This window comes from Brachyhypopomus gauderio, chromosome 8 (genome assembly GCF_052324685.1).
Source record: "Brachyhypopomus gauderio isolate BG-103 chromosome 8, BGAUD_0.2, whole genome shotgun sequence".
NCBI classification, from domain to species: domain Eukaryota; kingdom Metazoa; phylum Chordata; class Actinopteri; order Gymnotiformes; family Hypopomidae; genus Brachyhypopomus; species Brachyhypopomus gauderio.
In genome coordinates, this window is record NC_135218.1 from 23,243,851 (window position 1) to 23,268,909 (window position 25,059).

At 47.3% G+C, this 25,059-nt stretch overlaps 1 protein-coding gene across 3 annotated transcripts in view; it reads right to left on the minus strand.

Moving 5' to 3' along the window:
- LOC143522000 (potassium channel, voltage gated eag related subfamily H, member 7) overlaps positions 1-25,059 on the minus strand; it is a 45,932-nt gene that overhangs the window by 19,075 nt on the left and 1,798 nt on the right. For all 3 annotated transcript variants that reach the window (XM_077015608.1, XM_077015606.1, XM_077015607.1), the window contains exons 2-3: positions 24,144-24,374; positions 2,500-2,655 (exon numbers count right to left, since the gene is read on the minus strand). In XM_077015608.1, the coding sequence (XP_076871723.1) occupies positions 2,500-2,655; positions 24,144-24,374 (387 nt within the window). The remainder of the gene's footprint in view (positions 1-2,499; positions 2,656-24,143; positions 24,375-25,059) is intronic.

The window sequence follows — 25,059 nt, forward strand, 5'->3', positions numbered from 1 at the left end:
ACAGCTGCCAGAAATGTCCTGTCTCTTCAGCTGAGTGAGAAATGTCCTGTCTTTACAGCTGAGTGTGAAATTTCTTGTTCAAACAGCCGCCAGAAATGTCCCGTCTCTTCAGTTGAGTGAGAAATGTCCTGTCTCTTCAGCTGAGGTAGAAATTTCCTGTCTCTACAGCTGATTCTCACTCATGTCCTGTCTCTTCAGCTGAGTGAGAAATGTCCTGTCTTTACAGCTGAGTGTGAAATGTCTTGTCCAAACAGCCGCCAGAAATGTCTTTTCTATTTAGCTGAGTCAGAAATGTCCTGTCTCTTCAGCTGAGTGAAAAATGTCCTGTCTCTACAGCTGAGTGAGAAATGTCCTGTCTTTACAGCTGAGTGTGAAATGTCTTGTTCAAACAGCCGCCAGAAATGTCCTGTCTCTTCAGCTGAGGTAGAAATGTCCTGTCTCTACAGCTGAGTGAGAAATGTCCTGTCTCTTCAGCTAAGTGAGAAATGTCCTGTCTCTTCAGCTGAGTGAGAAATGTCCTGTCTTTACAGCTGAGTGAGAAATGTCTTGTCCAAACAGCCGCCAGAAATGTCCTTTCTCTTCAGCTGAGTCAGAAATGTCCTGTCTCTTCAGCTGAGTGAAAAATGTCCTGTCTCTACAGCTGAGTGAGAAATGTCCTGTCTCTTCAGCTGAGTGAGAAATGTCCTGTCTCTGGCACTACAGAGATAAGATTCCTCCACCCATATGTTGTGAAAAGCGCTATACAAATATATTTGATTTGATTATTTGATTTGATAAGATTCCTATTGCTATATCTTGCCGTGTCTAATGTAGGTTTTCTGTTTGCATTTTTGGAACTTCAGTAAATGGACAAAACTGGTCCAAGTTCACGTCTAAATAAATTTAACAAGGTACAGTGATTCTCTCTCTCTCTCTCTCTCTCTCTCTCTCTCACTCACTCTCTCTCTCTCTCTCTCTCTCTCTCTCTCTCTCTCTCTCCATTTTGTTTGAGGTCTGCCCCCTGGTGGTTAAGACTCTATGCCAGCATGAATTAAATCGTTGGTCCAACAGGGCTATTTATAACTCTGACTCGATAAAAACACTCCAGCCGTGTGCGTACTACAGGAGCAGCCTGAAGTTCAGGGTGCAACTTCTCTTTGACCATCACACAACTTAGTGTGCAAAAACAAAGCACTGTGGGGCTTGGCTGGTCTCTGAGCGCAGAGCCGGAGTGTGAATGTGTCACTTCTGTTTTCTTTGAGAGTCTTTTTGGCTTTCTGGTCCAATGCTTCCCTCTACGCTGAAACACTCTCTGTTGCTATGATACCGGCAGACATACTGTATTTGCATAGAGTATTAATTGGATTTCGTATCTATGAAATATGACTTTCTAATAAAGAGAGGATTCAGTTGCTCAGACACACACTCACACAGATTTATGTGCAGTGTGTGTGCACCACATGACTGATCCTGGGAGCTCAGTTATTTTAGATAGGGTACAGTATAGGGTACAGTGCAGGGTATAGTATAGGGTACAGTGCAGGGTACAGTATACAGTATATGGTACAGTATAGGGTACAATATATGGCTCCTTGTCCCTGTCTCATTCTCTGTCTCCCCTCACTCTCTCCTCTCTCTTTCTCATTCTCCCTCTTTCTCTCTCTCTCCAACTCTATCCCCACTCTCCCCTTCTCGGCTCTTTAGCTAACCCCACCCTGTTAATTAAATCTCCACCCTCTTCATTTCATCCCCACCCTGTTCATTTACTGTAATCTCTTATTTCTTCTCGTTCTCTTCCATCTCCTTGTGTGTGTAGCAAATGTCCCCTTAGAACCAGAAATATAAACCATGCACTTTCTGGACAACTGGAATAATGGGGGGGATGAGAGGAGAGGAGAAAGAGAGGAGAGGAGATGAGAAAAGAGGAGAGGAGAGAAGAAGAGAGAAGAGGAGAGAAGAGAAGATGAGAAGAGAGAAGAAGGTAGGGTAGGGGAGGAGAGGAGAGAAGAAAAGATGAGAGGAGAGGAGAGGAGAGAAGAAGGTAGGAGAGGAGATGAGAGGGTAGAAGAGGAGAGGAGAGGAGAAGGTAGGGGACGAGAGGAGAGGAGAGAAGAGAAGAGGAGAGGAGAGGAGAGAAGAGGAGAGGAGAGAAGAAGGTAGGAGAGGAGAGGAGAGGAGATGAGAGGAGAGGAGATGAGAGAAGAAGGTAGGGGAGGAGAGGAGAGGAGATGAGAGGAGAGGAGAGAAGAGGAGAGGAGAGAAGAGGGGAGGAGAGGAGAGGAGAGAAGAGGAGAGGAGAGAAGAGGAGATGAGAGAAGAAGGTAGGGGAGGAGAGGAGAGGAGATGAGAGGAGAGGAGAGAAGAGGAGAGGAGAGAAGAGGGGAGGAGAGGAGAGGAGATGAGAGGAGAGGAGATGAGAGAAGAAGGTAGGGGAGGAGAGGAGAGGAGATGAGAGGAGAGGAGATGAGAGAAGAAGGTAGGGGAGGAGAGGAGAGGAGATGAGAGGAGAGGAGGCCTCACTCTGTTGAGCTCTGGAAGGGGAGGTGTGGTTGAGACGCTCGAGTGAGTCCATGCTTCCCGCCTCCAGGACATAGTCGAAGCTCAGGATGAACATCATGACCACACCCTCCTGGTTCTTCACGGGGATGATGTGGGTGTTGCACAGGAAATCCGAGCCTGCAGGTGGAGACAGCTGTGAGAACTCCTCACTCACACTGCTGAACACGCTCACCTGGGAGCAGCACACAGAACACACATGGGCCTCTGGACCACACACGCTCACCTGGACCAAACATGCTTACCTGGACCACACACGGGCGTCTGGACCACACACGGGCCACTGGACCACGAACGAACGTCTGGACCACACACGGGCCACTGGACCAAACACGGACATCTGGACCACACACGGGCCACTGGACCAAACACGGACATCTGGACCACACGCAGGCCACTGGACCACGAACGAACGTCTGGATCACACACGGGCCACTGGACCAAACACGGACATCTGGACCACACGCAGGCCACTGGACCACACACGAACGTCTGGACCACACACGGGCCTCTGGACCACACACATGGGAGTCTGAACCACACACGGATGTCTGGACCACACATGGGCCTGTGGACCACACACGGACGTCCGGACCACACACACGGGAGTCTAAACCACACGGACATCTGGACCACACACTGTCCCCTCTAAATCCTCACCATTAATGACTTTGTAAAAGCCAGATACAGTAGACTTGAGTAGATTTTGGACAATTTGTGTTCATGCATGTGTGCATGTATGTGCGCATGTGTGTGCACATGTGTGTGTGCATGTGTGTGTGCGCATGTGTGTGTGCGCATGTGTGTGCATTAGTGTTTGCACATGTGTGCGCATGTGTTTGTAAGACTTATTGTGTATGACAGCTAGTGCCTCTCTCCGGAGACTATGACAGTAGAGTAACCATGGAAACTAAAGGGCAAGTTGGCCCTTGAGAAAACACTCCATATTTTCAGGGATCCTGCAGGTTTCCACACTGCAGTCTGACCTGGTGGTGCAACTCTACACCACCACCTCCATCTCCTCAACTCTACACCACCACCTCCACCTCCTCCATCTCCTCAAATCTACACCACCACCTCCACCTCCTCAACTCTACACCACCACCTCCTCAACTCTACACCTCCACCTCCTCAACTCTACACCACCACCTCCACCTCCTCCATCTCCTCAACTCTACACCACCACCTCCACCACCTCCACCTCCTCAACTCTACACCACCACCTCCTCAACTCTACACCACCACCTCCACCTCCTCAACTCTACACCACCACCTCCACCTCCTCCATCTCCTCAACTCTACACCACCACCTCCACCACCTCCACCTCCTCAACTCTACACCACCACCTCCTCAACTCTACACCACCACCTCTACCTCCTCAACTCTACACCACCACCTCCACCTCCTCCATCTCCTCAACTCTACACCACCACCTCCACCTCCTCCATCTCCTCAACTCTACACCACCACCTCCACCTCCTCAACTCTACACCACCACCTCCACCACCTCCACCTCCTCAACTCTACACCACCACCTCCTCAACTCTACACCACCACCTCCACCTCCTCAACTCTACACCACCACCTCCACCTCCTCAACTCTACACCACCACCTCTACCTCCTCAACTCTACACCACCACCTCCACCTCCTCAACTCTACACCACCACCTCCACCTCCTCCATCTCCTCAACTCTACACCACCACCTCCTCAACTCTACACCACCACCTCCACCTCCTCAACTCTACACCACCTCCTCCACCTCCTCAACTCTACACCACCACCTCCACCTCCTCAACTCTACACCACCACCTCCACCTCCTCCACCTCCTCAACTCTACACCTCCACCTCCTCCACCTCCTCAACTCTACACCACCACCTCCACCTCCACCTCCTCCATCTCCTCAACTCTACACCACCTCCTCCACCTCCTCAACTCTCCTCCACCTCCTCAACTCTACACCACCTCCACCTCCTCAACTCTACACCACCACCTCCACCTCCTCAACTCTACACCACCACCTCCACCACCTCAAATCTACACCACCACCTCCACCTCCTCCACTCTACACCACCACCTCCACCTCCTCAACTCTACACCACCACCTCCACCTCCTCCACCTCCTCAACTCTACACCACCACCTCCACCTCCTCAACTCTACACCACCACCTCCACCTCCTCCATCTCCTCAACTCTACACCTCCACCTCCTCCATCTCCTCAACTCTACACCTCCACCTCCTCAACTCTACACCACCACCTCCACCATCTCCTCAACTCTACACCTCCACCTCCTCCATCTCCTCAACTCTACACCTCCACCTCCTCAACTCTACACCTCCACCTCCACCTCCTCAACTCTACACCACCACCTCCACCTCCTCAACTCTACATCACCACCTCCTCAACTCTACACCTCCACCTCCACCTCCTCAACTCTACACCACCACCTCCACCTCCTCAACTCTACATCACCACCTCCTCAACTCTACACCTCCACCTCCACCTCCTCAACTCTACACCACCACCTCCACCTCCACCTCTACTCTAGGGCTGCCACAAACAAAATTATTTTTATAGTTGACTAATCACTGATTAATTTTTAATTATCATTAATTATTAATTAATTTAATTAATTTTTATGATTAGTCAACTAATCGGATCATACGTTAATTGAATATAAAACACACAGCTTATCACACTAGAATGCAACTGCTATTATATAACCATCATTAGATTTCAGCTATATGCTAACTAAAAATAACAATTAAGATCATAGTTCTTTAAACCTTTAATGAAATATGCAGCTTGTTGCAACAAACAATTATTAAAATAAGTATAAGGCACTGGCTTAAACAACGGAAAAATAAATACATTAATAAAGAATTTTTTTTTTTATAGGTTTTTCTTTCTTTCATTTGTCATCAAACTTCGCTACATTTAAATCAAATTAGGTAAGTACCTGAAACAAAGGAATTATTCACAAAAATAAAGTTTTGGTCTCACTGACGAAAACACACGAATGTGTGCAAAGGTTAATGAAACAAATCACCATCGCTAATGTTAACTTTTACAGCTACCACGATAAGTACCAAGTTAACGCTCTGTTTACGCTAACTTTAGCAGCTAATGCCCGGTTCACACTACACGATTTTAGGCTGGTTTTTCAGTCGCCGACAGATCGGCGACAGAAACTGTGGTCGGAGGCAAATCGGCAATCACTCGTCGCTCGCTCAGTCGTGTAGTGTGAACTGCTGAAAGACGCTCGCCGAGCAGTCGCCGCAGAGTTGAGGAGGTGGAGGTGGTGGAGGAGAGTTGAGGAGGTGGAGGTGGTGGAGGAGAGTTGAGGAGGTGGAGGTGGTGGAGGAGAGTTGAGGAGGTGGAGGTGGTGGAGGAGAGTTGAGGTGGTGGAGGTGGTGGTGTAGAGTTGAGAAGGTGGAGGTGGTGGAGGAGAGTTGAGGAGGTGGAGGTGGTGGAGGAGAGTTGAGGAGGTGGAGGTGGTGGAGGAGGTGGTGTAGACTTGAAAGCAGAACCAGCACTGGACCGCTTAGCCGACCCCACTGAGCCTCTTCGTATTATTTTGCAACAACTGTGAATTATTCAGTAACTGTGTTGACAGTAATATCAAAGGTGTCAACTCACAAGGCTAAAGAATAAGGTGTTTCCCTCGGCTTTTCTACTTAAGCAGTGTTTCTTCTCTCTCTCTTTCTCTCTCTCTCTCTCCCTCACTCTCTCTCTCGCTCTCTCTCTCTCCCTCACCCTCTCTCTTTCTCTCTCTCCCTCCCTCTGTCCCTCTCTATCTCTTTCTCCCTCTTCCCCCCTCTCTCTGTCTCTCTCCCTCTCTCTCTCTCACTCCCCAACCCCCACATCAGTCAGATCGCAGACTGCTTCGTTCCGTCACTCAGACTGTCCCATGGCGTGTCCCTACACACCTGCCATGTCCCTGTCTTCCTGCTACCGGGTCTCACCTCCCTCTGCCCCTCTGGGCCCCTGGCCCCGAGCGTCCCCCAGAGAGCAGCGTGTTAGCTCACGCGTGTGACGTGCAGCACCCCGGGAACGCCTCTCTCATGACTCAGCGCTCTGTGAGCGTGACTGCCTGTTGTGTTTGAGTCACCAGGTCCATGTGGGGGTTGGGACAGGGGACTGCAGTCTCACAGACTGCAGGAGATTCTGGAACCCATCTGGTTGAATGCTGCAGAACCAGGTAGCTGCGTGTGTATATGCACGTGCACGTATGTTTATGTGTGTGTGTGTGTATGCACATGCATGTGTGTGTGTGTGTGTGTGTGTGTGTGTGTGTGTGTGTGTGTGTGTGTGTGTGTGTGTGTGTGTGTGTATGCACGTGTGTGTGTGGATAGTTTGGGTGCTTATACATATATAGCACAGTCCTGTTTAGTCCAATGCACTGTGAGCTTTACACACACACGTGCATACACACACACACACACACACACACACGTACACGTGCATATACACACGTGCACACGCACACACACATACACGCACACACACAAACACACACACACACACACACACACACACACACACACACACACACACACACACACACACACACACACACATCTGCCATACACAGCAGCCATCTGTTTTTCACAGAAACAGATTACAAACACCTCCAATAATGTCACTGCTATGGCAATGATGCATCTTGTATAGTAGAAACGCACCATTTCCAGCAGAAAGAGAATTACACCTGCGTCTAGAAATAGCCCATGTCTGCAGTGCACATGAAACAGGTCTTTACACCAGCAGTGTGAGAGGAAGAATGAACCCAGTGTACAAAGGGAAACGAGACCCTGAGGAACATCTGGAGGTTGGAGTGAAGGACAGACGCATGAATGCCGTACACACAGGATCCTCTCATACAGGAGAGCATGAATGGAGCTAATCTCCCTCTGTCTCCCCTCTCTTACTCTTTATTTCTCCCTCTTTCTCTGTTTCCTTGCTTGTTTGCCTTTTGTTCTCTCTCTGTGTGTTTACTTCTCCTCCTTGTTCACTGTCTCTCTCTTTGCGTGATGTATGTGGTGAAGACGGTGGCTATGTGGCAGGATGAGCACCATCAGACCCTCTGCTACATCACTGTCACGGCCTGCACACAATACCACGCATCCTGCAAGAAGGTGTCATCCACAGGACTTTTAGAGAGAGAGTGAGAGAGAGAGAGAGAGAGAGAGGAGAGAGTAGAAAGAGAGGAGATTGAGACAACTGAAAGATACAGAAAGAGAGAGAGAGAAAAAAGGGGGAGAGATAAAGAGAGAGGAGAGAGGAGATTGAGAGAGGAAAGATACAGAAACAGAGAAAGAGGGAAGAGAGTCAGAAAGATAGAGAGAAAGAGGGACAAGAGTCAGAGAGAGAGAAGAGAGAGATTTCCTGATCTAGCATTCGGTTTCTCTCCTGAAGTAGAAAATCCATGAAATGGGAGAACCCAAGAAACTCAGGAAAGGTTTTCTGCCCCTCTGGCTATTCTAGGCATTCTCACTCTCTGGGCCCCTCAGTGGAAGATGTTAAAGGAGGTAGTTAGCTCTTCCTCTCTGTCGATCACTTTCTTCCTGTCTTTCCTACATTTTCTCTCACTATCTCTTTCATTTTCTGTGTCTGTGTCAGTCTCTCTATCCCTCTTTCTTTCTCTCTTCCCATCATGTCTTTAAAGCTGCACCATCTCATGACCCCTCTCCCTCTCTCTACCAACTGCTGGTTTGAACCTGTCGTGGAGTGTTTGAAGGCTGAAAGAGCTACTGTTCAGCTGGCCTGTGGATCCCCTTGTGGTTCTCCCTGTGGTTCCCCTTGTGGTTCTCCCTGTGGTTCCCCCTGTGGTTCTCCCTGTGGTTCCCCCTGTGGATCCCCTTGTGGTTCTCCCTGTGGTTCCCCCTGTGGTTCTCCCTGTGGTTCTCCCTGTGGATCCCCTTGTGGTTCTCCCTGTGGTTCCCCTTGTGGTTCTCCCTGTGGTTCCCCCTGTGGTTCTCCCTGTGGATCCCCTGTGGTTCTCCCTGTGGTTCCCCTTGTGGTTCTCCCTGTGGTTCCCCTTGTGGTTCTCCCTGTGGTTCTCCCTGTGGTTCCCCCTGTGGATCCCCTTGTGGTTCTCCCTGTGGTTCTCCCTGTGGTTCCCCCTGTGGTTCTCCCTGTGGTTCTCCCTGTGGTTCTCCCTGTGGTTCACCATGTGGTTCCCCCTGTGGTTCTCCTGTGGTTCCCCTGTGGTTCTCCCTGTGGTTCCCCTGCGGTTTCTGCCTGTGAGTCAGGTGTGGTGATTCAGATTTGGTGAGTCAGGTGTGGTGATTCAGATTTGGTGAGTCAGGTGTGGTGATTCAGATTTGGTGAGTCAGGTGTGGTGATTCAGATTTGGTGAGTCAGGTGTGGTGAATCCAGTGTGTGGAGAGAACCTTCCCTCTCGTGCTGTCGAGGGAGTGTACGTGGAGTAAACCCTCTCCCCCACATTACCAAGGAAGGGTGGAGAAAGTGCACTCTCCTAACAGACATGCACCACAGTGCCTTCACACACACACACACACACACACACACACACACACACACACACACACACACACACACACACACACACACACACACACACACACACACCTCTGAATAAGCTGGGGCACTGTTTATGCAGCTGTGTGCTTCCCTGAAGACACACCCACAAGGACACCCACAAAAGTCCTCTAAATGCTGCACTAAAAAATATGATTAACTGCTCCGCCATTGGCTGTCCTCTGAATTTCAGCCCCGCCCCTTTGACTGAGGACACTGCCACACTTCTTGACCCTGCAGCATTGTGGTGGGACAGAAATCCTGCCAGGTACCACAGTGGCCCGTCAGGACACTGTGAGTGCATCCGGTGCAGGACAGCGATATGTGCATCACGCCTGCAGGACACAGTACACAGGACACAGGACACGCAGCCCTCAGTTTCACCGTCTGGGCAAGAACGTTTGCGGTTACGCGAGAGGCCGATCTGATGTCGAAGTCAAAGGTGACCAAGGTCAAAGGTGGACTGAGATGGGTCAAAAAGAGCCGAGTCACAAGCTGCTAATCCCACTGAGGGCAGCACGTGTCATGGTTCTCAACAAGTGTTTAGGAAGTGACCCGTGAAACCCAGACGGTCTGGAGCTGGTCAAATGGATCAAATGGTGAAATGGTGTAAACTGATGTCAGAATGGGTATTGTTATGGCACACTATGGTTTATGGGTTTATGAAGCAGCACATCAGTGTGTGTGTGTGTGTGTGTGTGTGTGTGTGTGTGTGTGTGTGTGTGTGTGTGTTTGTGTGTGTGTGTGTGTGTGTGTGTGTTCAAGCTGCAGTTAGTCCTAGTGGTAAGATGGAAATGTCATTAGATTCTATTTCCACTATCAATAATTAAACATATATAATCCATGGAGACTCCTGAAGGAGTAATCCACACGCACCTTAAAGCCTGCGTAAATACTGGAGAACAAAGACACACAAACACACAAAGACAAACACTACAAATGCACACACACACACACACACACACACACACACACACACACTACACATGCACATAAGCACACACACACAGACACGTAACATATGCATATATACTTACACATAGACACAAGCAGGCACTACACACTATACACACCTGCATACAAACACACACACACACACACACACACACACACACACACACACACACACACACACACACACACACAAAGTGTCATTATATCTTGACATATGTTAAGATTCTGAAAAAAATAAAGGTGGAGACATCAGTATAGAGTTTACAGTATTTGTCTCTTCACAGCAGAGACATCAGTATAGTTTATTTGTCCCTTCACTGTAGAGATATCAGTATAGAGTTTATTTGTCCCTTCACAGTAGAGACATGTAGAGACATCAGTATAGAGTTTATTTGTCCCTTCACAGCAGAGACATCAGTATAGTTTATTTGTCCCTTCACTGTAGAGATATCAGTATAGAGTTTATTTGTCCCTTCACAGTAGAGACATGTAGAGACATCAGTATAGAGTTTATTTGTCCCTTCACAGTAGAGACATCAGTATAGTTTATTTGTCCCTTCACAGTAGAAACATCAGTATAGTTTATTTGTCCCTTCACAGTAGAGACATCAGTATAGTTTATTTGTCCCTTCACAGTAGAGACATCAGTATAGTTCATATGCTCATCAGAACACCAATTGTCTTCTCAGTTAAGGTGTCTGTTGCTCAGTGCTGTGGAAATGCTCACAGAGCAGGAGAGTTGTTTGTGATATCACACACACACACACACACACACACACACACACACACACACACACACACACACACACACACACACACACACACACACACACACACACACACACACTGGTCTCTCTGACCAGACAAAACACACAAACACACACAGAAAATGTGAACAAAGACCCTCTGGGGGCTTCAGTGTGTACGATCAGAAAGAGTGCACTTCATCCAGGAGAAAGGACACACACACACACACACACACACACACACACACACACACACACACACACACACACACACACACACACACACATCAGGCAGACAGTAATGAGCAGGCTGGGACTGCTGTTTTGAAAATGAACAGGGCTCAGACCATATAACGTGTGTGTGTGTGTGTGTGTGTGTGTGTGTGTGTGTGTGTGTGTGTGTGTATTCATCACCAGTCTACCTCTGGTCTCATATTTCGTAACAGTGGTGATGTTAAATCCTCAGCCCGAATCCCTGCAGTACCCACCACACACACTGGACTACAGACACCTGCTCTCAACACTCACACTGGACTACAGACACCTGGTCGCTGCACACAGTTGAACTCAGGCCTCACTGCAGAGGAGAGTGCATGTGAGAGGAGAGTGCACGTGAGAGGAGAGTGTGCATGAGAGGAGAGCGAGCGTGAGAGGAGAGCGTGTGTGAGAGGAGAGGGCACGTGAGAGGAGAGGGCACGTGAGAGGAGAGTGTGCATGAGAGGAGAGCGAGCGTGAGAGGAGAGCGTGCGTGAGAGGAGAGGGCACGTGAGAGGAGAGGGCACGTGAGAGGAGAGCGAGCGTGAGAGGAGAGCGTGCGTGAGAGGAGAGGGCACGTGAGAGGAGAGTGTGCATGAGAGGAGAGCGTGCGTGAGAGGAGAGCGTGCGTGAGAGGAGAGGGCACGTGAGAGGAGAGCGAGCGTGAGAGGAGAGGGCACGTGAGAGGAGAGCGTGTGTGAGAGGAGAGGGTGCATGAGAGGAGAGTGTGCATGAGAGGAGAGCGAGCGTGAGAGGAGAGCGTGTGTGAGAGGAGAGGGTGCATGAGAGGAGAGTGTGCATGAGAGGAGAGCGAGCGTGAGAGGAGAGCGTGCGTGAGAGGAGAGCGTGCGTGAGAGGAGAGGGCACGTGAGAGGAGAGGGCACGTGAGAGGAGAGCGTGCGTGAGAGGAGAGCGTGCGTGAGAGGAGAGGGCACGTGAGAGGAGAGCGTGCGTGAGAGGAGAGCGTGCGTGAGAGGAGAGGGCACGTGAGAGGAGAGTGTGCATGAGAGGAGAGCGAGCGTGAGAGGAGAGCGTGTGTGAGAGGAGAGGGTGCATGAGAGGAGAGTGTGCATGAGAGGAGAGCGAGCGTGAGAGGAGAGCGTGTGTGAGAGGAGAGGGTGCATGAGAGGAGAGTGTGCATGAGAGGAGAGCGAGCGTGAGAGGAGAGCGTGCGTGAGAGGAGAGCGTGCGTGAGAGGAGAGGGCACGTGAGAGGAGAGGGCACGTGAGAGGAGAGCGTGCGTGAGAGGAGAGCGTGCGTGAGAGGAGAGGGCACGTGAGAGGAGAGCGTGAGTGAGAGAATAGCGAGCATGAGAGGAGAGGGCGCGTGAGAGGATAACGTGTGCTGCGCTGAGGGATCCATACTTTGGCGGCTCACGGTAGGAGGAAGCTGTGATGGTAACCTGGTTCTACTGAAACCCAAACAGGCCAGAGCGGCCTGGTTAACGTGAGCTGTGTTCGCTTGGGCAAACGTCTGCAGTGTTTGTGTTGTGTTAACAGTTTCCATGTGAAGTCTAGGCCTCAGAACAGAGAGAGAGGAGCTGTACACTAGAGCTGCGTTTAACTTTACACCTGCCAAGAACGGCGCATGGGTTATAAATACATTCCTTTCTGACTCACCAGTTAACACACGCACACATGCTCTCTCTGTCTCTCTCCCTCCCTGTGTGTGTCTCTCTCTGAACACTGTGGTCTCCGCTGGGCGAGACCGCTGGTTTAAGACCAGAGGGCGGTCTGAGTCTGTGCCAGTGCTACACCGGGTCACATCGGGTTCCTACTGGGCCGCACAATACACACTCCCCTAGACGACACTCTCCATCTACACTGCTGTTCGGATACAGTTGTTTCTGTAATCACAAAGAAAACAACCAGTGGGCAGTTTATCAGCTCAAATCCCCGTAAATGGGTGGAGACAGTGATGTATATATTTATTTGTAATGTTTCTGGTCCGTCTTCAGTGGAAAATCATATCAAAGGACTGACGGACTGACGATCAGGTCCATTTTACATATTACTCACGTACCCTTATAAAAGAAAAATAACAGAAACATCAAATGTTTGAGTTTGTACTGTAACATTTTATCTAGTTCTATATTTGACTATTTCTGTTTTATTCACAGCTTCACAGCTTTAATCAGAGTTGTATAATCCAGGTTCAGAAAGTAAAAGTCCTCACCAGGATTTTGCTTCCTAGATTTTCTAATTAGTGTAATCCAGGTAAAATTAGTGGAATCAACACAATCCAGGAAGCCTGAGCAAAATCCTGGTGAGGACTTTTACTTTCTGAACCTGGATTATACAACTCTGGCTTTAATCTTAAACATGATTCTACATACCAGAAAGCATTATTTCATATATATATATATATATATATATATATATATATATATATATATATATATATATATATATATATATATATATATATATATATATATACAACACACACCATAGGTGGTTTCTAAGAAGCAGAGGTCACAAATAATTCATTATTGATTATTATTAGATGTTGGCTCATCTGGATATACTGCTGTTGTCTTGCCCTCACGCACATATATAAGCAATCAAATATAAATTCACACACACCACTGAATCCTGAATCGCATCACTGTATCACACCTGCTGAGCTCTAAAACGAGCCCTAATGACACTCAAACTATTCTCCCTGTGCAAACATCAGCACCACAGCTGTATGCAGTCCTTCAACCAATCACGCGCCAGGAGGGAACCAACAGGCCCCATGGCAGCCTGCTGATTGGTGGCTTCAGTTCTCACGAAAAAAAGCTCATTAATCATGCAAACAGGTCGGGAGGCTGCAAACATTTATTCATGAGTGAAACTTATCGCTCAGAAGAAGAGATTGCATCTACGGTAGTGTCAGAGTCCTCCGATGTTCACACAGTCCTGTAACAGGAAACACGCGGAGATATTTACACAGCTCTGAGAACAGCTCTGGAGCTGGACACTTGGACAGGACGAAACTCTATGTGCGGCTCATAATCTTTATTTAAAACGAGGTTTCAATATATCGGTTTCTCAAAGATCACAAATTGCTCTTGCGTCGCAGTTGAGCGGTGTGATGTTGGGAGAGCCAGGAAACAGAGAGACCGCTTCACACATGCAGAAAGGGCCTTCAGAATAACTGAGAGTCGTCATGCAGTAAAGTAATATAAATGCTAAATAAAGCACAGGGTACGTGGTCTTGGTCTGTGAGGTAAAATGCAAATTAAGGTTTGTGTGTGCGTGTGTGTGTGTGTGTGAGTGAGTGAATCTGGGGAAATGTGATGGAACATGCTCAAATTACAAAGCAGTGAAATCATCTTCCACTCTCTCTCTCTCTCTCTCTCTCTCTCTCACACACACACACACACACCCACACCCACACACACACACACACACACACACACGTTCTCTCTCTCTCTGTCTTTGGATCTCAATTACAGTCTAATACTTTTTACCAAAAAGCCTCAATTAACCAAAAGAGGGGAACGAAATCCCAGCCCCCCAGGCTGCTCCCTGTCCCTGCCTGTCAGGCTGTTTAAGCCCCTCCCTTCTCTGCAGTTCTAGCAGCACACAAGGCTCTGAACAACTGCAAAACTGCTGCCTTCTTTCTCCACTTTTAACTTTTACATTTTAACTCCAAGCGGTTTGTCCTTGTTTAAGGCTCCGCTATGAAAATTCCACTTTTTTTTTTATTTTTACATTTTTGTGATAATTCGTGAGACACATGTGAGACATCTAGAGGCTTCATTCCACTTCCAAAAGTTTTTTCCTCAGATCCAGGTTTCCACAGCAACTACATTCTCAGCAATTTCCAGTGCTTTGGCACACCAGTGGGACACGATGCTGTGATGCTCTGTAATGCAGTAACTTTAATGACTCTTCTGAATGAATTTCATGGTTATTCACTTAGCCTGGAGTTTAGTTATGCCTAAATACTTCAGCACCCCCCCCTATGTTAGTGGCACTGTGTGGAGCCTCATCCACCCGGCTGAGAACAACGTCCTGCAATGTCCCGTGCTGTCCTGCACGAAGCTGCTGTGGTGGACTTGGTGTCCTCACCAGCTGAGGACACTACCTCACCAACCTCACCAGCTGAGGACACTACCTCACCAACCCCACCAGCTGAGGACACTACCCCACCAACCTCACCAGCTGAGGACACTACCCCACCAACCTCACCAGCTGAGAACACTACCCCACCAACCTCACCAGCTGAGGACACTACCTCACCAACCTCACCAGCTGAGGACACTACCTCACCAACCTCACCAGCTGAGGACACTACCTCACCAACCCCACCAGCTGAGGACACTACCTCACCAACCTCACCAGCTGAGGACACTACCCCACCAACCTCACCAGCTGAGAACACTACCCCACCAACCTCACCAGCTGAGGACACTACCCCACCAACCTCACCAGCTGAGGACACTACCCCACCAACCTCACCAGCTGAGAACACTACCCCACCAACCCCACCAGCTACTACCCCACCAACCCCACCAGCTGAGGACACTACCCCACCAACCTCACCAGCTGAGAACACTACCCCACCAACCCCACCAGCTGAGGACACTACCCCACCAACCCCACCAGCTGAGGACACTACCCCACCAACCCCACCAACCCCACCAGCTGAGAACACTACCCCACCAACCCCACCAGCTACTACCCCACCAACCCCACCAGTTGAAGACACTACCCCACCAACCCCACCAGCTGAGGACACTACCCCACCAACCTCACCAGCTGAGGACACTACCCCACCAACCCCACCAGCTGAGGACACTACCTCACCAACCCCACCAGCTACTACCCCACCAACCCCACTAGCTGAGAACACTACCTCACCAACCCCACCAGCTGAGGACACTACCTCACCAACCCCACCAGCTGAGGACACTACCCCACCAACCCCACCAGCTGAGGACACTACCCCACCAACCCCACCAGCTGAGGACACTACCCCACCAACCCCACCAGCTGAGAACACTACCCCACCAACCCCACCAGCTGAGAACACTACCCCACCAACCTCACCAGCTACTACCCCACCAACCTCACCAGCTGAGGACACTACCCCACCAACCCCACCAGCTGAGGACACTACCCCACCAACCCCACCAGCTGAGGACACTACCTCACCAACCCCACCAGCTGAGAACACTACCCCACCAACCCCACCAGCTGAGGACACTACCCCACCAACCCCACCAGCTGAGGACACTATCCCACCAACCCCACCAGCTGAGAACACTACCCCACCAACCCCACCAGCTGAGAACACTACCCCACCAACCTCACCAGCTACTACCCCACCAACCTCACCAGCTGAGAACACTACCCCACCAACCCCACCAGCTGAGGACACTACCCCACCAACCCCACCAGCTGAGAACACTACCCCACCAACCCCACCAGCTGAGGACACTACCCCACCAACCCCACCAGCTGAGGACACTACCCCACCAACCCCACCAGCTGAGAACACTACCCCACCAACCCCACCAACCCCACCAGCTGAGGACACTACCCCACCAACCCCACCAGCTACTACCGCACCAACCCCACGAGGACACTCAAATGAGAGTCTGAGTCACGGGTCATTCCAGAAAGCAGTAAATGTACTGAGCAAAGACCTCTGTGGCAAGATCAACACTCTAAATAGTGAACACTCGTCCTCCGCAAATCAATACCTAATAGGATTGATCGCCACAAAACATAGAGCTTTCACTAACAGCCACCACAGAGACACCAAAAAAAAAAACAGAAGAAATGGGAGGATTTAAAAGGGCAACAGAGAAGGCACAAGATTTATCTACACAGAGCCCCAGAGGGGCTGAGGGGAATGTCTGAATCCATCATCCAGCTTCTGCAAGACTGATTTGAGCTGGAGTGGATGCACACACTGGGTCGTGCACACAGCTCCCTTTCGGCGGAACCTGAAACGCCAAGCGTCCACGACCCTTTGAGATCAGCCTGCATCTCTGTCAGACCCATGAGGTGATTCTACACCACATGAGTGGAATCTCACCCCTACTACACAGAGGGAAGACAATTCTTTCCTTTTCCTGATTACATCAGCTCAGTAGCCAAGGAATGGGCTGAATTCAGCAGCGCTAAACGACAGCTCTGGGACTACACAACTAACCTGAGGCATGAACTCTATTACCCAGCAGAGCTGAGTCTCCCTCAGACAGATGGTCTTGGTCACACAGCAGTTTATAAACACCTAAAGATACTTGCACCAAAGGGGACAATAACAGGAACCATAAGTTCCCTATTAAGATGGTCCCCCCCCCCCCCCCCAGGTCTTGGTTCCTCTTAAAGTTTCTTCCTCATGCTCTTAGGGAGTTTTTCCTTGCCACTGTCGCCCTTGGCTTGCTCACTGAGGGCTTGGACTCGGACAGTTGTAAAGCTGCTTTGTGACAACAACTGTTGTAAAAACCACTGTATAAATAAACTTTGATTGATTGAGTGTTTAAGCTAGTTTCTTGGCTGGTGTGAAGCTCAGATAACATCAGTGTATATCATGGGATAATTTTTGGGTGATTTGAGTGACTTGATTTGGCTTGGTATGGTCATTATAACATCTGGGGAGAACCTTTAGCATGGAGTATGGGTTAGAAGTTAAAGTTGTAAAAGTTACTATTATAGTGTGCTTTTTCTCAATCACTTTTTAAAATCATTGTTTCTTCTTTGTGATTTTGCTTTACTCAAGATTATGTTGTTTTGATTTGTTCCAAAAACAAAATGTGCCTCCATATTCCAAACCTTTGCACTGTAAACCATAGCTACAACCAATGTGCACACCACCAGGGAGAGTACCAAAATCAAACGATAATACTCCAGAAAAATACTACAATGCCTAAAACATTTGTGAGTGCAGATTATTTTTAGATCTCATCTAAAATGAGATACTTATATCATAATAAACTTTGTAAACTGTGGGTTTGTCAAATATATCACAGCACATTTAATGTCAATTCTAGAGGGATAGCAAACCTTCCTACATGAGGCAATCATTTCTAATGTTGTGGCAGACCCGGGTCGGAAAGTAGACTGTGGTCAGCAGAAGAATTTATAGCACGCCTATTACTTCAGCCAATATTTATGTCCCCAACTGGGACAAGGACAACTTTCTGTGACGTTCTTGCCAAACTTGCAGATCTGATCTTGAGTCCCTTATTATTAGAGGGATATTTTGATTGTTGGCTAGATCCAAAGCTTCACAGGTCCTACTCTAAACGTCAATTCTCTAGGTCAGGCAGAGCCATCAACTCTTCATTCACACAGCAAGCAGTTTTTTTCTTTTCTCAAATGTCAACCACACTTTCACTCGCATCAACTATGTATTCATAGACAACAGGCTTTCATCACAGGTTCAAGACTGAATGTGCAATGTCATCGCCTAATCAGATGGTGCCCTCCTTACAATGACTATTATTATTGCTACTACAAACTCACAATATCATGCCACCGTAACATACGTCTGCTATCAGATGACATGCTTGTCAAGTTCATTTGTATACAAACTGACATTTTTCTTTAGTGTGAATAAAACTGCAGAGACACCAGAGATTGCACCATCTGTATTTTGGGAATATGTCAGAGGACAAATGATGACCACACAAACATATGTGAAGGATCTACTGCTTAAGTACATCGCTGGTGAATTGCTGATACATCAGCTATAGCAGTTCACTGTTAGTAAACAGATTTCAATTGGAATCACATCTAAAAGAAGCTTTTGAAATGACCAAATGATTTCCAAAACATTATGTTTCATTGTTTACATCTGACATTTCTCATGATACCTCACCCATTTTTGGCACAATTAAGGCAAACTACTCTGAACAAAAATCATATTTACTACACAGAACAAACCTACAATTGCTGAAGAACTTATTCAGGTAGAATGGAACCATGCAGTATGGCAGCCATCCGAGCAAACAGAAACTGACTGAGCTTTTACGGAAGTTTAACAATAAATTGGCCACTTTACTGATAGATATAGTCCAAGAATCATTTGATTCTTTACCTCCAACTCTCACACAGGCTTCAATGACCTTCATTCCAAATACAAATAAAATGTCTTCCAGTGTGACTCATTTCACCATAACTCATTCCTCAATGAGGGATAGAAACCGCTTGCCAAAATTCTAGCAATTCATGTGATATAATTCATGTGACTCAGATAACAAGACCTACTATAATTTCCCCAGACTAGACTGGTCTAATTAAAGATAGACATGCCTTCTCCAATACCAGACACTTGATCAATGTAATTTAATGTCATACCCCCAACACATGACAATCCAGAAAGGATTTTATGAATATATCTCTTGTTATTGGGCAGAGGGGCAGTGATAACATAACAGATTATATAGTCAGTTGGTACAGGAAACAAAGAGTTTCAGTTCAGTGTACACTGATGACTTATTTGAACGTGCCTCTCATCTGCTAACCCAGACATCCTGCCCAGCTCTCGATTGTCAACTCCTTTATCATTATACCTTGGTGCAACCTAAATCTGGTCAAAAGTGGATTGTTCCCATTTAACTAGTCTGCCAATAAATTCCAATACCGGACCCGTCCCAATACTCTTTACCTCCCCCGAGAATGTCTTCAGTTACAAAACCACTTCATGGCAGCTCTCTTCTATAATGTCTGTTCTACACACCTCTCTGGACCACAATATCTCGACTGACATTAAAGGTGTTGTTAAGACACTGAAAATCTGGAAACGATTCCAAAGACATTTTAATTTTAAGGCTCTACTCCTGTCGGTTTCCTGGCTTGTTTCAGATCTGGATGAGGGATTTCATAGCTGTGACAAAATAGATATCTAAAGGTCTTACACATCGATGGTACTTTTTTGTTATTCCAGTACTTTCAGTAACAGAATCTGAATAAAAGTCTTTTTATGTGAGGTATTGTTGAATTCAGGAAACGTACATCAAGAACTCACCCTTGATATAAGATAGCAACTCTTTGAGCAGAACTGACAAACTCTTAGTTCTTCTTGAATGCTTACGCTACTCTACCAGTTCCAAAACCCCTCTCTGATCTTGTAGCTTTTGCAACTTTACTGGCAAGATGACTCTTATTTTGCTAAGGTGGAATCATCCTCTGGTCCCCACCCATCCAGTGGGTCAGACACGTCCTTCAGGACATTACCCTGGAAGAAACTGGATGCAGTCTCGCAGGATCACCTCTCAACTCAAACGAACTTAGCTGCCCTTTTATGCCTTTATTGAAAAACTCCCATTTACATTTACATTCTGTGATAACTTTGTTTTTTTCTTTAATCAGGGCTCTAAATCCTGTCCTCTCCCCCCTACCTTGCTGATGTGAGTGCTGTGTTTGTGTAGTAAAGTGCCATGTAGGTCTGTTGGTGATCTCTTTTTGAATACTAAATTTTGTTAATTTAATCGCAATATATCTTAGTTGATCGTTTATTTATTTAGCTTTTTTATTTATTACATTTCTTTACTTGAGCTATGGAACTGGTTTAAGAACCATGTGATCAGCTTTCCCCATTTGTTCTCACAAAAGCAAAACCCACAATACAGAGAGAAAAGGACAATGGGCTTCTACGTACCTCAGGGTTGACTTCTGGGACCATTATAAATACTGTCCCAGCTACAGGATTGGGTAATGCACTCATTACATTGCCCCTGATTGGTTCTTTATATCACTATTTAAATAAATAGAACTTGAATAAAAGCACGTTTTACTTGAGGGGCTAATGAATTCTGGTAAAGTCTAAGATGAGCAGTTGCTTTTCCCCCTTGTGCGGCATCGAAACACAATGCATGTGGCTGCCACTGTAGAGACAGCAGAGCCAATAAAATGACAGATTGAAATGGATGGCTCACATATCTGCCTCCTGTATCAACTCCCTCCCGACACACCTGATTAGGGCTTCAGTCCATTCATTACATACTTGAATCACAAGAGCTGGGTGTCTGGCTGGCAGTCCTCACAAGAACCCAGGCTAACTTTGGGAGCGATTGTTCAGGTCTGACCTTCAGCTTGCCAGCACAGCAAATGATGTCCCTGATACTGATGGACATGCGCGCCGTACTGCAGGTGTGGTTCTGTATGATGGCAATGAGTCCAGAACACACACACATCCTGCCTATATTTTCTACCCAGAATCATCATTAACTCTGATTAGAGTACTGTTCTCACAGTCCCTCTCTCTCTCTCTCTCTCTCTCTCTCTTTCTCCCTCTCACTCTGTCTATCTCTCTCTCAATCACCATTTATTTCTTTGAAATGTATTGTGTGTTCTTCGTGGTTTCTGATAGTACAACATCTGCCCTGTGTCCTTCTGTCAGGCCTAAAGAAGAGGAGCTGTCCAAAAACTACCCAGCAGCTGCAAATGCACACTCACACTCACTCACTCACTCACACACACACACACACACACACACACACACACACACACACACACACACACACACACACACACACACACACACACACACACACTCACTCACACACTCACTCACTCAAACTCACTCACACACACACACTCACTCACTCACTCACACACACACACTCACACTCACTCACACTCACTCACTCACTCACTCACTCACTCACTCACTCACACACTCACTCACACACACACACACTCACACTCACACTCACACTCACTCACACTCACTCACTCACTCACTCACACACTCACTCACACACACACACACACACACACACACACACACACTCACACTCACTCACTCACTCTCTCACACACACACACACACACACACACACACACACACTCACTCACTCACTCACTCACACACACACACACACACACACACACACTCACACTCACTCACTCACTCACTCACTCACACACACACACACACACACACTCACTCAGACTCACTCACACACACACACACACACACACACACACAAACACACACTCACTCACACACACACACACACACACACACACACACACTCACTCACTCACTCACTCACACACACACACTCACACACACACACACACACACACACACACACACACACACACACACACACACACACACACACACACACTCACTCAAACTCATTCACACACACACACTCACTCACTCACTCACACACACACACACACACACACACACACTCACTCAGACTCACTCACACACACACACACACACACACACACACACACACACACACACACACACACACACACACAAACACACACTCACTCACACACACACACACACACACACACACACACACACTCACTCACTCACACACACACACTCACACTCACTCACTCACTCACTCAATCACTTGCTCACTCACTCACTCACTCACTCACTCACTCACTCACTCACTCACTCACTCACTCACTCACACACTCACATTCACTCACTCACTTACACACTCACACTCACTCACACACACACACACACACACACACACACACACACACACACACACACACACACACTCACTCACACACTTACTCACACTCACTCACTCAGATTGTTTTTCTCAATTCTGTCTCTGCAACATACTGTCTACCCAATGAGTGATATTTACTGTTAGGTACTATATGGAATGTAGATTAGACAAAAAAGTAGTCAGTAACAGTTTTGCAGTAAAGGGTATATTTTACTGTATTAGGGACATTACTGTAAATCGTGGCCTAACCCAAAAAATAATTATCGTAATTGTAAACATAATTAGCCATGGTCCCATATGTGTAAAAATACACATATACAAAAAAAGCCACACAAGGGGGAAAAACAGAATACAAAACTGAACAGTCTTGTTAGGTGTAATCTAAACGGCCTTCAGCAGTTGGCCACATGTTTTTATCTACATCACATCTGATGTTGGCCCTTGCCATGGACCTGGGAAAGAAAAGCTTGGTATGCCTTATTCACCCCTGGCAGTCTTCAGCTGAAATGTCTCTGCAGCCAGGATCCATTGCATCCAGGAGGGACATTTGGTCATGGGGCCGATGATCATACACCTTCCACCTCCAGACTGAAAAAAGTTCCTTAGTGGGGTTGAGGAAAGGCGAGATGGGCGGGAGGAAAAGGGACATCACTCTTGGGTGGTCTATAAACCAGTTTGTGATGACATGAGAATGACAAAATGCTACATTGTCCCATCACAAATGTCCTCGTGTTTCCTCCCACCTGTTCCCTTTCTGCTTCTGGAACCAGTTGTTGGTAGAGTTCATTCAAAAACGAAAGAAGGAGGTCACTGTTATAGGGACCAATCTGGCATTTGTAAAGGACCAAACCAGCACTTGAGATTGCAGGACAAATTGTTATATTTGCTCCTCTCTGACCCGGTACATTACTGTACTTCATTTTATTTCATTGATCTATATGTGCAAAAAATGTGTACAACAGTAATAACTTTTCAGCTGCCTTTGTTTTTGCAGAACTTGGCATTTTATACGATATTTAAGGTTTTGAACCTTAGGTTTTCATTTTTGGCATGCTGTGTACAAGCAATTGTAAATAAGACAAAAACGATCCAGAATTTTGTTATTGGATAACCTTGTGTGTATAGAAAATTTAAGCATTATAAAAACATGTAAAATGACTGCATTTTGTGCCATAACAACATGAATTGAACTAATAGTATAGCCACTGAAAACTGATGTTGTGTTCACTGAGTTTGGAGTTTTGAAAATGTGACTACAGATTGGACAAACGCACGTTAGCAGTCGTCAAAAACTGTAAAACGGGCCTACATGCTGCCCTGATGCTGAGACAATCCCTCTACATTAATGAGTATCCACAGTCTTACTTCTCTTTCAGCTGGACTAGACAATGCACAAAGTATTTATTCAAGATACTGTATATACACACCTAGCATTTACCCTGAACCCACGTGTGTTCTTCCAGCAAGCTGATACAGTATGTGGACACCACCGCAGGCCCAGTCATGAAACATTCATAGAAAATGATATTCTCCACTCCAGTCCACTGTTATCTGCCTTTAAACATTAAGATTTGGCTCAAACGTACATGTGTACATTCACAGATGCACACACACACACACACACACACACACACACACACACACACACACACTCCACTCACCATCCTTGCGGTGGTAGGTAATCTCCACCTTGCGTTCCTCTGACCCCAGCAGCGCCTGGGCGATCTGGGACACGGCGTGGCGCTTGGTCATGTGACCGTGCAGGAAGTCACATGTGCATGGCTTCTGCATGATGTCAGGCCGCGAGAAGCCCGTCATCTCGCAGAAGGCATCGTTGCAGAAGATGATGGCGCAGTTTTGCACGCGGGCGTTCGCTATCACAAACTTCTTGTCTGTGGATGGACAGGAGGAGGAAGCGTGAACAGAGCTGGAGACCTTCTGGCCAACACAGGAGCCCAGACTAGTGTAAGTCACTGAAATGTAGGGCTGGAGCTTGTAAGATTTGTACAGATGTTTGTACACATACACCTGTGCAACATATACAAGTAACAAATGTAAAAAAAGAAAGGATAATGTGAAACCACTTGCTGTTTCAATAGCCCAGTAAAGCCCATTAAAGCCCAGTAAAGCCCAGTAAAGCCTGACCAAAGAAACTAAGAACAAACTAATCAAGGCACCATGAGTCCTTTACACATCATACTTTTGCCCTTTTACTGATGTAGTGGTTTGTCAGTTATGAATGTTCTGGTACTGATGCTGACGTCCATAAGGGTCCATGAGTCCGTCTGTCCTCTCAGGGTTCCTAACAACCGAAGTGCACGTCGACTACGTTAAAATGTACAGAGAGCTGGTGAATGAACAGAGAGGCCGTTATGATTCCCCATCGTAGCACACGCACCTATGAGCCTCTACACCTCATGTGCAAACAAGTCTCCCATATATATGATATCTACACTAAGTGTATGGGAGTGTATTGGGGGGGGAGACCTGGTCTGTGTGTGTGTGTGTGGGGGGGGGGGGGGGGGTTGTCATTGCTTAAATGTGTAAGTTATTTAATAAGTATAGGTAGTATAGGTA